Source organism: Dendrobates tinctorius, unplaced genomic scaffold (genome assembly GCF_039654945.1).
Source record: "Dendrobates tinctorius isolate UK_male_01 unplaced genomic scaffold, ASM3965494v1 ptg000069l, whole genome shotgun sequence".
NCBI classification, from domain to species: domain Eukaryota; kingdom Metazoa; phylum Chordata; class Amphibia; order Anura; family Dendrobatidae; genus Dendrobates; species Dendrobates tinctorius.
Genome location: NW_027361737.1, coordinates 5,557,946 through 5,570,524, shown reverse-complemented (window position 1 = coordinate 5,570,524; position 12,579 = coordinate 5,557,946). Strand labels below are relative to the sequence as shown.

At 42.6% G+C, this 12,579-nt stretch overlaps 1 protein-coding gene across 7 annotated transcripts in view; it reads left to right on the top strand.

Annotated features, from left to right (window-relative positions):
- TM4SF1 (transmembrane 4 L six family member 1) overlaps nucleotides 1-12,579 on the top strand; it is a 226,794-nt gene that overhangs the window by 79,372 nt on the left and 134,843 nt on the right. For all 7 annotated transcript variants that reach the window (XM_073581076.1, XM_073581078.1, XM_073581074.1 and 4 more), the window contains 3 exons: nucleotides 1,531-1,684; nucleotides 2,655-2,861; nucleotides 10,878-11,030. In XM_073581076.1, coding sequence (XP_073437177.1) covers nucleotides 1,531-1,684; nucleotides 2,655-2,861; nucleotides 10,878-11,030 — 514 coding nt within the window. The remainder of the gene's footprint in view (nucleotides 1-1,530; nucleotides 1,685-2,654; nucleotides 2,862-10,877; nucleotides 11,031-12,579) is intronic.

Here is a 12,579-nt window from a genome sequence, read left to right as displayed (position 1 = left end):
AGCATATGACACGCCATCGATTGTTATCGCCAGTGCTGCTCACTTGCTGTTACTTATCTGTTGCATTGCGAGAACATTGATTACAAATTAGCTAAAACTAATCTCTTCTACTATTTAGTTCAATGGGAATCAAACTGACGCCAAAGTGAATCATTTTGTCTCCGTTTCATCAGCACGTCCAATTTTATATTGAGGACTTGCGCTTATCACACCTCAAGAGTTATGTCCACTTGAGGCAGAAGGAATCTGTTGAGGATATTGATGCAATATCATTGCATACTCGCATACAATCCACAAATTACAAATTTTCTTGTAGATTTGCCACAAATTTCACGCTATGCATTGCAAACTGTGAAATCCATGTTAAGTACACACAAAAAATTGTCAGGGTGTGAATTTAAAATTGATCAATTTACCTACTTTTTGTAGCTATGGAACATCCACCCTGAAATCAGGACAGATAATCTGCCGGAGTTTCACTTGTGGTGATTGTGGCCTATGAAAACCATTAAACACGGTATCCTCCATGTATATCCCATTTTAGATCACAGTCCCATTCCAGAACAAACAGTGCTTCTTTAATTGTTGCCAGTCACCAGCTGTCTTCCATGCTGTCACTTTTCATACAAAGTTGGTATTTCTGTAATGAAAATGAGGACATGTCCTTTAGTAGTGACATAATGTTATTTTGCTTCAACACTTGCTTCAAATGTACTTTAAAATATACGTATAATAAAATACAAAATCAGAGGATCAAAACACTCTTGGCGTTACTCCGTTTCACCATCTAGGCTTCTTCAGGAGCTTTCACAAAAAGTCAAGTTTTTAAGAAAATTAAGAAGTTCTTGGCTGTGCATATACATGGGTCTTCAGCGTTGACGCAGTCTCATTAAATGGATGAAGGGTATCATGTTATACAGCTGATAGACATTCTTTTAGTAGTTTCTGTGAATTCTGCATTTAGAAAATAGGATCTCTTCCCAAGGCTTCTCAGAATATGGGTGGAGAAAAGGAATTGTAATGTGTCTTGCCCACAAATCACAGCATTACTCTTAAATTGGGAGAATCTGTGATGATTGCAAGAGCTGAGCAGAAATAATCCCATATCTATTGGTTCACGTGGCAGAGCCAAGCAGGTAGAAGCCACTGCACAGCTGCCTTTCCTGTAGGACCTCCGACCAGCGCAAAATGCTTGCATGGGCACAGGGGCAACAGTTCACTTTTCATTTAGGTTGCATTTCGAAATAAATACTCCCTCACCACTTCTTTAAAAAGGAAATTATAAAACTATGGTGGAATTTCTATTTTTTTTCCATGCCGCCCAGTGTAGTTCAAGTTTTTCAATCCAAAATCGTGGCACTAAAAACTCATCGAGGGGGAAAAAGAAAAATTTTGTCTCTCGGTATGCAATGAAAAAGCAAAAAAAAAAAAAAACATTCCGAAAAAAATGCCTATTTGACATGCAACCTAAAGGATATACTTTGAATTTTAGAATGTATTGGTCATATCTTGTATATATTCCCTTTGCAGCGGCCGATGTCCGACAGCACTGAATTTGGAGTTGTTGAAACAGCAGGGGTTTGATGAGGAAAAGCCGCTGCCTCCCGCACACGCTCACTGTGTCACTGTACCGGGAGCCGCTGCTGCTTGGGTCGACACTGTTACTCTGTTTGGGAGTAAGAAGGTAATCTACAATTGTGTCTCATGTCATATGAAATGTTATAATGCAGATGCGAGGAGCTTCGCTACTGCAGATGGTGGCGGTATGTCTGTGTATTCAGCAAGTGTTCTCTGGATGATTAATATGTGTGGTCGCAGGTTTCGGACCAGCCATTAGATGGGGGTCCTGTTGTAAGGTGACACACATGTGATGTCATGAAAGCCTGGCTAATAAAAAAAAAAGTCACTGATGTTGTTAGATAAGAGGTGGTCCGATGGCAACAGTGACATGGCTGCTGGATCGGCTCATGCAGATCGATGTGCTCCATCTCCACCCAGAGTTCTTGCATTCTATTCATATCGTCTACAGGAAACTCGCATGGAATTAAAAATTGTCATTCTCCCTTCTGGTGTTAGCCCACTGTGACTGTGTTAGACAATTACCTAAGTTCCATTCCACAATCTGTAGTTTCCGTCTAATGGTACAGTTTTACCTTAAACCCATCAGTGACCATTGAGGATCCTTTTGAGACATCATCAATGCATTCTCTTGCATCGTACAGGTAAACTTTTGTTCCACCCTCTAGAATAGAGAAGTCACTTTATGGTAGTTGGCAGAGACACTGAAGAAAGATGATATTTAGTGTGTTTTTGCCACAGTGATGTGTGCACTCTAGCTGGCATTGTATATGGGTGTACTCTGCTGGCACTATGAAAGCACCCTGCCGCAGTCAGTGGGAGCACTCTGACTGGCAGTGGCACCGATAGTGTGGGCACTCTAGTGATGCCATTGGGGAGCTTCGGCTGGCTATGTTAATAATAACACCTTAGGACAACCAATGAGGGTGTATTCTCATTGGGGACAGGGTGATTTGTCTTTCATTGTTGATGGCAATATCTCTGGTGTTATGGTACTGTTTTCATTATGTAAATTGAGGCTGATGAAAAAAAAAATGATTGTATCTTCTACCTTCTCTTATGTCATGAACTAATAGCTGAGCCTTGGAGAAATTCTGCAACCGGCTATTGAATTAGCTGAGTCTGGATGTCCTGTGTCTGAAGTGACAGCTTTTCAGTGGAAAGTAAAAGCCCATAAGCTCCAGTCTCCTAGTAACAAGTTTGGGGCAGACTTGCTAATCCATGGACAATCCCCACAGCACGGGCAGCTGTTCAGAAACCCATCACTGGCAAACACATTTAAGGTACAGGCGGGTATTAAATTATATTTTTTAACCCATTTCCCCTTGTGTTACTTGTAAAAAGTATTCCTGCATTACTGCTATCTGGTCTTATTACTGAAGATTTCCTTATAAAACCCAGGGGATGATTGATCACAACATTGTATTGGCAAACCCTTCTCCTGTGCACGTTGAAACCTTTCCTTTCCAGATTAAGAAGCCTTTTAGCCACATTAGGTTAGGTTTCTCTACTGGGGCTCTCAACGCCTTTATAGTTTTAACCTGATTATTTGGATAGCTGTGGAAAATAAATATGGCTCTGATCATATCGGTGTCATGGCTTCAGTTTAGAATGAACACTGTGCCAGATCCAACAGCTTACGAACCCTATTGCCTAATGATTAGTTTATAATATTAGATGGTTTCCAAATCCATCCCCTAACACACAAGTGTGAACATAGCTGTTACTTACTGCTTATGATATACCGTACCATATAATTAACTTTTTTGAGTTTTTGTATTTTTGAGATATAGCTTTGCCTTTTCCACAATAGTATTTAAAGAGAACATGTCATCAGGTTTTCTGAATGTATCCTCTGTGCTGTTTAATAAGGATCCTAAGGCCTGTTTCACACTTCCGTTTTTTCAAATCCGTCAAAATCCGTTGGTTTCCGTAAAAAAACGGATCCGCCATTTTTTTGCAGGATCCGTTTTTTTGTCCCATAGACTTCCATTAACGGTTACCGCGGATCCGTCAAAAAAACGGATCCGTTTTTTTAAAAACGGATCCGTTTGCATCAGTTTCCGTCAAAAAAACGGAAACGGATCCGTTTGGCGGACACAAAAACGGAAGTGTGAAACAGGCCTAAGAATCCGTTCCTTACAGTCCTTGTACCTGCAGAAATGTACTTTATATATCATTTGCCCTAATCAGCACTGAGCGATCTGATTGTCTGGTACAGACAAATCAGCAGTGGCGTAACTACAAAGTTATGGGCCCCGGTGCAAACTTTGAAATGGGGCCCCCCTACCCTGGGCTGCCACTAGGAATTTCGAGGCCCCATACTGGCAAAATGTTTGGGGGCCCCTGGAGACCAGCCCAGGCTCCATCCCTTGAACTGTCCACAGCCCCACCGCTCCCAGAACTCCACCCCCACATAGAGAATGAAAGGAGCAGAGGGCAGGTGTCTGACTTGCTACATCATAGAATATAATGTCGCCCCCCATATTATATAACACAGCCTCCCCCATAGAATATAATGCACCCCCCATGGTATATAACACAGCCACATAGTATATTGCACAGCACCCCCCCCATGGTATACAGCATCGCATGGTATACAGTCCCCCATGGTATACAGCACCGCATGGTATACAGCCCCCCATGGTATACACTCCATAGCATGGCGCAATTGCACGGAGCAGATGATGGGCCAAACCTCATCAAGCAGTTACGTATATCACTTATTTCAGACCTGTGTTGTACTACCTCCCCAATGGTCATTTCAGCGTGGCAGCGATTTTATGGGGTCCTCACCGGATTCTCTTGGGTGCCCTCTCTCTGGGCCACGTGACTGTTGGCGGTTTTGCTGTCGTCCCTGCCCCTCCGCTCCCTTCCTCCTTTCCCCTTCTCCGCTCCCCTTACCTTGATCTTCAGGGTTGTCTGGCCCCTCGATTAGGGCCTTCTGTTTTTGCAGAATCTCCCTTGAAGGCTGGGACTCTGGTGGAGTCCCTGACTTCTGTGACCTTGCCGAAGCTTGCAGACTACACTCCTTTTCCAATCAGCCAATTGGTACTGCAAATCAGATTTGCATGTGTGCGATCACCCCCGTCAAATCAGCATGGCCGATGAGCGACCTGCCAATCTGCGTGACTGACATGCACCCGCCCCTGGCAGATCAGTGTGGTCATCATGCGTCTGCCTACGGCTAATTAATGTAGTCAACATGGTCCCACCCCCCCTGCCAATCTGAGTGGCCGATGAGCCGCCGGACAATTTGCGTGACCGGATGTACTCACCACCAGTCAATTACTATGTCCAGCATGCACCCACCCTCCAGCGAATCATAGTAGCCGCTGTGTGCCTGCCCACCTCCTAGCCTATCTGCTTGACTGACGGGCCGCCATCCAATCTCCATGACTGGCATCCACCCGCCCACTGGCGAATTTAAGCTCCCGCCCATCATAGTCCTCACTCCTTTCGCTTCCTATGGTCGGGGCAGCACCAAGTATTTTTCCACAATGGGTTATTCAGGTTCCTGACGTTGCTCCATGGCTTTTCACTCAGCTAGTGCCAGCTGCACCACCCTACGCTCCAGTTGATTACCTTAATAACACCGGCCGTGGTCAATTCAGGCCTTATCGGTCACCATCTTGTTGAAGCCTCAACACATTTTCCCTCAGCAGAACATTAGATCGGGTAGGCTGTTGTCTCTGATAATGTCGATGTCTAGAGAAGACCGCACACAGCTTAGCTTGCATGTTGACCTACTATGCTTGAATTTCCTGTAAATTCAAATTTCTTTCAAGGCAAGCCATAGCGTACTGCCCTGCTTGTAACCTCCAATCTTCTCTGCTGGACCCCATGGCCCCTTGAGTGGGATGTGACCCCTGCTGAATGGGCTATGGCTTTAGCTCATACTGCCTCTTAGTTAACCAAGATTTGCCAGATCTTGGTTATGGTTGTGGAACAATTGCCCAAAGCCTCTATTGCCCCTGGTACTCTACCTCTGCCCACAGTGAGTCAAACCCTCCAGCTACACTGCACCAAACCCAACCGATCAGAGGCAATTCAGGCGACTTTAGATTAGTTAATCTTTCTGGTTACCATCAGTTCTCCTGGGATATGTCACAGTTTTGGTTTTGTACCCCTATTCTTAAGTACTGCTTCTCACAGAGGTCAAAGCCTCGTTCCATCTCAGATTTGGACGTCTATCAAACAAGGAGATTATTGGCAGTCTTGTACTGGCAGTGAACTTATTCCTAGAGGTCACTGAGACAGAGCCCTCTCCTTCCACTGAGTCAGGGTTCTTTAGGAAGGGTAGATGTACAGCTAAATATATGTTTAGCCACTAGGAGTTTTGTGAGGGTACTGGATAAGGGATGGGAGCATCGGGCAGGCATTTTCAGTGACATAAATGCATGGAGATATTGTACCTTTTCCCAGCAAAGCTGGTGGCGATGTGGTCCTCCCCTCTGGTGGTAGACGCTTTGTTGTCTTGTTTGTTGTGAACTACCATGGAGAACCAAGAAACCTTTAAAATAGATGTTTTGAGTCCATGGCGAGGTCAGAGTTTGAAGCTGGCAGATCTGCCATATCCAGCCTTTACCGCCACACTGTTTTTTTTTGTTTTTTTTTAGGGCAAGGTATTTTCTTAGGGTAGGGTTGGCATCCTTGAATGTGGCTAGATGCTCGGCAAGCAGTATTGTGTCTATTTGCCATATTCTATGGCTCAGCAGATGGAAGATGGATCTTGCTGCCAAGTTGTCCCTTATAGCCCTTCCTTTTTAGAGTTCTCATCTGTTCTGGTCCATGTTTGACAAAGCTTTTGTGGATGACGCCAGCTGCAGATGTATATTACTCACTTAGTCCAGGTCTATCAGCCGGCTTCTGAGACGTTGGACTCAATGGTTAGGTCCTTTTTGTTAGTTTCATCAGGTAGTGACCCTAACCATCAGAGCAAAGTGGTGTAATGTGCATTTGTGGGGAAAGGCTAAAGAGTACCGGCGCATGCTTTGCTCTGTCCTCGGCAGGACAGAGAGGTGCGCCTTCGCAGGAGCGCGATGCCAAGGACGCTGTGTGGATGACATAGAGCATGTCATCCACACAAAGCAAGAAGATAGGAGGCGCCGGATCAAGAACAACGATGCCCATCATACATATTGGGGACATATAGACAACATTCTAGAATGCTGTCACACAGGGCTTACAGGTGCTGGCCCTACTTTATATGAGGAAAAACCTGGTGACAGGTTCACTTTAAGGTTTATTGTTAGTGACAGCCTCCAGGTTGCTGCAGACTTAATTCGTGGTTCCGGTGTCCCCCAATAAAGGCTGCAAGAAAGAGATTTTATGGTGAGTACCAAAAATCTACATTTTAGTAAAATAAAAAACTACAGTATTATCCCGTATCTACTATGGATCTAATGTTTATTCCTTTTTTTTGATGATTGTATTGTTTTTTCAGCATATTTGATACTTTTGCGCACTCTCATGGGTTTCTTTGCAACCTTTCTCTCACAATCCCCATATTATTTAAATCGTTGTCTCAAGGAATCTTGAAAGTAAAGAATTTGTAAATTTTCCTTTGTGTCTTAGAATACACCTTAATTTTCAGCCCTTTTTGTATGAACATTACTAAGCAATATGTAGGGTAAGTATCTTGACTTTTAACAATGTAGCTGTCTTGCTAACAGAAAGAACTTAACACAGGTGACTGGATGTTGACTCATGTAATGACTCTGGTAATGGGATCATTTGTTATGTCATTGATTACACAATGGGGCTAATCTTAGCTCGACCTCGTGATCGGCTAATAAGCACTTCCTTGTGTTTCCTTTTTGGGCTTTCCACATTTTTTGTTTGCTGAAACTGATACCAAGAATTACATACACATACAAATAATTGTAATTGTTCACTGGCTAAAAAATAAATATAAAAACGAGTGCAGCCATGAAACCACCCAAAATATGGTTCACTTTTTTCCATTTCAATTCTGTTGTAGTATACTATAAAATAAAGGGTTAATTAACAGGGCCAGCCTGTACGTCAAATTTGATGGCCACATTGGTGGGGTTCAACATTCACATTTAATCGGTAAGGCTGGGAACAGGTAGATGACGTTGAAATAAGGTACAGGAGGTAGAGGCAGACACAAAATAGAAACTCAAAAGGTCAAATAGGCTGATCATGCGAATAGCAAGTTTCTTTGACATTACAGTGCACACGTTCATTGGTTTGGCATTTTTTAAGCGCTTTTTCAGGCGGGTTACACAGCAGACTCTACTTTCTATCACCATTGGCCACACATGCCAACAGTCATTATCATATGCTGCCTGAATAAAGTCCGATCTTTGCAGATTATTTCACTTTGTTACCATTGACTGGGCCCGACCACAACTACGGGGCACAGTGTCATTGAACTTATTGATAAAGAAACTAGCTGATGCCCGCTGGGTGTGCCAAGGACTGCTCAACAATTACATAAGGGTTGATTGCAGCTCATGTTTGAAACTCCCTGACTATGTCAGGTTGACCACCGTGACCTGGAAGAAGATGGTGATATAGAAATATAGGTCATGATTCATCAGTTTCTCCCACTTTTCTGATATAAAACCATGAAATGTCATACATTTTTGTGCAAGTCATAATTGTGCAACAATTTTGTGACTTTTGGTGTTTAAATACCAGTCCCTATGAGTTCTGCCAAAAGGAACAATACTGGCATGGGACATGGTGAACCCTGCCTGTCAAATTCATTGTAATTTGCACCACAAAGGTGACCTAAGTTATGTACACCAATGCCTGGCTGGAGGAACATTCCTGGCAGTACCATACCAGTTATCAGATGAGCCAAATCCATTAAGAGCAGTATGAATTTTTCATTAAGACTTGCATAAAAATCACCAGTCTTAATAAATTAGGGTTATAGTGCCTAGAAGTAATTAGTGAATGGATACATAAAATTACTATTTAAATAGAATCTGTCGCCAGGTTTTTCCACCTTATCTAAGATCAACATAGCGTAGAGACAGAGACCCTAATTCAAGCACTGTGTCGCTTACTGGGCTTCTCACAATAGTTTTGATAAATTCACTTTTTTATTAACGGGAGATTATCACTAGAGGACTGGTAAACCTGCTGCCATGTTGTCCTCCATGTTCATGAGCTATATATAACCCTGCCTCCGCCACTGATTAGCATCTTTCTGGCTATGCACAGTGTACACAAAAAGTTGCCAATCAGTGGTGTGGGCGGGGTTATATAGAGCTCAGCAGTCAGAGAACTGCTAGATCTGTAGCACATAAAACATTGATTTTATTAAAACTGCAGCAAGATACTTGGTCAGTAACACATTGTTGAACTCAGGCCCTCTCAGATGGGATAGCAAAAACCTGGTGAGATACTTCTGTTCAAAACGTAAGAAATTAAGAAATAAGAATGAATTAGACATTTACCACCCTGCTAATTTTGATAGGAAAAAGGGCCCAGTACAATAAAATAATCAGTCCTGGTAAATGATGTACAATGTAATTCTATTGCAGAATCAGGGGTGTCACGTCTTTATGGTATATCACAGCTCCATGATACCCATATGGTATATCCCATCTCCCAACTGTAAGCACCTCGCAGGTAGAAGTTGACAGGTTGCTCCAAAAGCCAAGTAGTCACTTCGGAAATCAGAGTCTCATCATCTGGAAAATGCTTGCCCTTCAAAACTAACTTCATTGTTAGAAAGAGGTGGACGTCCGATGGTGCGAGGTCGGGTGAATAAGGGGGATGCGGTAGAATTTTAAAGCCTTTCAAGTAAGGGAACTTGCTGACTGCTCTGTTATTCCACTGGGTCCATTATCAAACCTCACACCACTTCAGCGCCTGTAAAATCAAGACCGTTATCAGTTCTGAGTTGCAAATTGTCATGCAATCTATAGAGACTTATATCATTACACATGTGCAGTTTCAGCGTCCTGTGATAAATAGAAGTGGGTCAGAGGAAATCTTTAATAAACACCCCTCGTATATTGTATATGAACTGTTGAATTGTAAGGCGCTGCGGAATACGTTGGCGCTATATAAATAAAGATTATTATTATGTTCAGGGGAAAAACGATAGTGGGTGCAGGGGTTGCAGACGCCTCAAGGCCCTGGAGAGTAGGGGGGCCCCAAAGGTACTTTTGCCCCATTGTAGATTTTGCATTGGAGCCCACAAGCTCAGCTTACACCACTGTATGCATTGATTGCTATCCCCTTGCATACTGTACATCTGTCATTATAAACTGTATTATAAGCTTCTAGGAACTTGATGAATGAGTGAAGCTGCTGATTATTTTTATTGTATGTCATTTCAAAAGAGTAAATCCGTCATGGTCATGTGAACGAGGTCTTATCAGTCTATCCCTCCCTCTGAAGATGGACTGTGGGTGCTCATGCTACCTTCATATAGGAGTCCTTTATCTCACAAGGTAACCTAGTAAGGTGACAGTGCACACCTGGAATTTATGACGGTAACAGGGCATAACGGTGTAAGCAGATACTAGCTGAGTTATTGACCAATACTTTCATCTTTTTACATCTTTTTTTTTTTTTGCACATTTTGTATATTTTGGAGGGCAGCCTGATCTAATAGTATGCGCCTGAGCTGTGAGCCGGACACTGCACTACACATTTGTGTGGATTTATAATATTAGGAACCCCCTTCATGAATGGTCAATGTGCCAGTGGTTGTTTCATCAGTAGTTTGTTCCTGTGCTGCCGTCTTTGACATGGGGCTACTGTGTCCTGTAGTGCATTAGTATTGTGACCTGGTGTTGGGAAATATGGCTGCTTTTCTCTGCGATGTGAAGACTACATTATGGTTTTAGGAGAGTTGTAAGCAATCAGTACTTTCTGTGAATAAAGGATGCAAATCAGCTCCTCTCCAAGGGAAAGAACCTGTCTCTTTTGTGCCTTTAGGCCCCTCACCCAGTCAACCAGGACCTTATTCTTCATTGACGAGGGGTAAAACCCCCAAAACAACTGGCAGATGGAGGGATTTCCTTTTTTAAAGGACTCTAAATATTCTAAGTCATGGCAAGTCTCATTAGACAGTCATATTGGACACCTACCTTCAGTCGGTAGCCCTAAACAGCCAAAATTATGCCTCCTAGGGTAGGATGCCTCCAGGAGAAAAAAAGGAAATATTATAGTCAGATCCTTCTTGAAAAATGTGGATGTAATGATTAAATTGTTCAAATATGTACATAATATTCAGAACCCTCAAGCTTTGCTTTCTACTGACAGCTGGACCAAATATTTTACCAGTTTTCTTACTGTCATTGTAGGAACTGTCGAAATATGGTAAGAAAGGCTTTTATGAAGGCCGAATTGCCCAAGCCATTGTCCAAGTTGTACGGAATAATGATGGGCTTTTGGACCTAACTGACTTGTCCAACCACATGACCGAAGAAGTACAACCAATTTGCACAACTTACAAGGTATCTATCTTGTTATATATTTTGTATTTGTAATCTTGAAGATCTGAAATAATATTAATGAGTTGACCAGGATTAAAGAAAATCACTAAGTTCAAGTGAAGGAGCAACAGTGGCAGGCACATCTCTAGTTACTGGAAGAAAGCAGAAACTTTTTTTTCTAACTCTGAATCAGCATTTAGATCCCTATGTTTTCGCTTTCTATTCACTGTTGCTTTAAAAGGTTGTGTTCATATATAGCATATTGCCAAAATATTTATTTTTATATTTTACTAGTTTATATAAAGCCATTAATTTCTTCCACACTTTAACCCCTTTCTGCCATTAGACGTACTATCCCGTCCATGTGCCCTGGGACATAATTCCCAAGGACGGGATAGTACGTCTAATGCGATCAGCGGCGCCCACGTGGTGAGCGCTGCTGATCGCGGCCAGGTGTCAGCTGATTATCACAGCTGACACCCGGCACAATGTGTCAGGGGCGGTCATGGACCGCCCCCGACACGTTAACCCCTTGTACACCGCGATCAAACACGATCGCGGTGTACCGGGGGTTAAAGGGAAGCATCGGCAGGGAGGGGGCTCCCTCCATGCTTCCCTGAGCCCCCCCACGGCAGCGCAATGTGCAGCGCTGCTGCGGGGGACTCCTTCCCTACAGGCCCCCGGATCCAAGATGGCGACGGGGGCCTGTAGGGAGCTGACTTCCTCACTGCCTGCAAAGCGCAGGCATGAGGAAGTCTGCAGAACTGCCTGTGACAGATTGCTGATCTGTCACAGTGATCTGTGATGTCACAGGACAGTGATGTCCCACCTGGGACTATGTAATAAAGTAAAAAAAAGAAAAGTGTAAAAATAATTTTAAAAAAATCGCTAAATAAATTAGTAAAAAAAAAAAAAAAAAATCCCCAATAAATTCATTTTTTGAAAAAAAATAAAATAAATAAAAGTACACATATTTGGTATCGCCGCGTCCATAGCGACCCGCCCTATAAAACTGTCCCATTAGTTAACCCCTTTAGCAAACCCCTTAAAAAATTAAAATAAACAAAGCAAAAAATAATGATTTATTATCATACCACCGAACAAAAAGTGCAATAACACGCGATCAAAAAGACGCATATAAATATCCATGGTACCGCTGAAAACGGCATCTTGTCCCGCAAAAAACGAGCTGCCATACAACGTCATCCACAAAAAATAAAAGTTATAGCTCGCAGAATAAAGCGATGCAAAAATAATTATTTTTTATATAAAATTGTTTTCATTGCAAAAAACCGACAAAACATAAAAAAAAAGACGTAAATGAGGTATCGCTGTAACCGTACTGACCAGAAGAATAAAACCGCTTTATCAATTTTACCGCACGCGAAACGGTGTAAACGCACCCCCCAAAAGAAATTCATGAAACGCTGGTTTTTGTTCATTCTGCGTCCCAAAAATCGGAATAAAAAGCGATCAAAAAATGTCACGTGCCCGAAAATGGTATCAATAAAAATGTCAACTCATCCCGCAAAGAATAAGTCCTCACATGACTCGGTGGGTCAAAAGACAG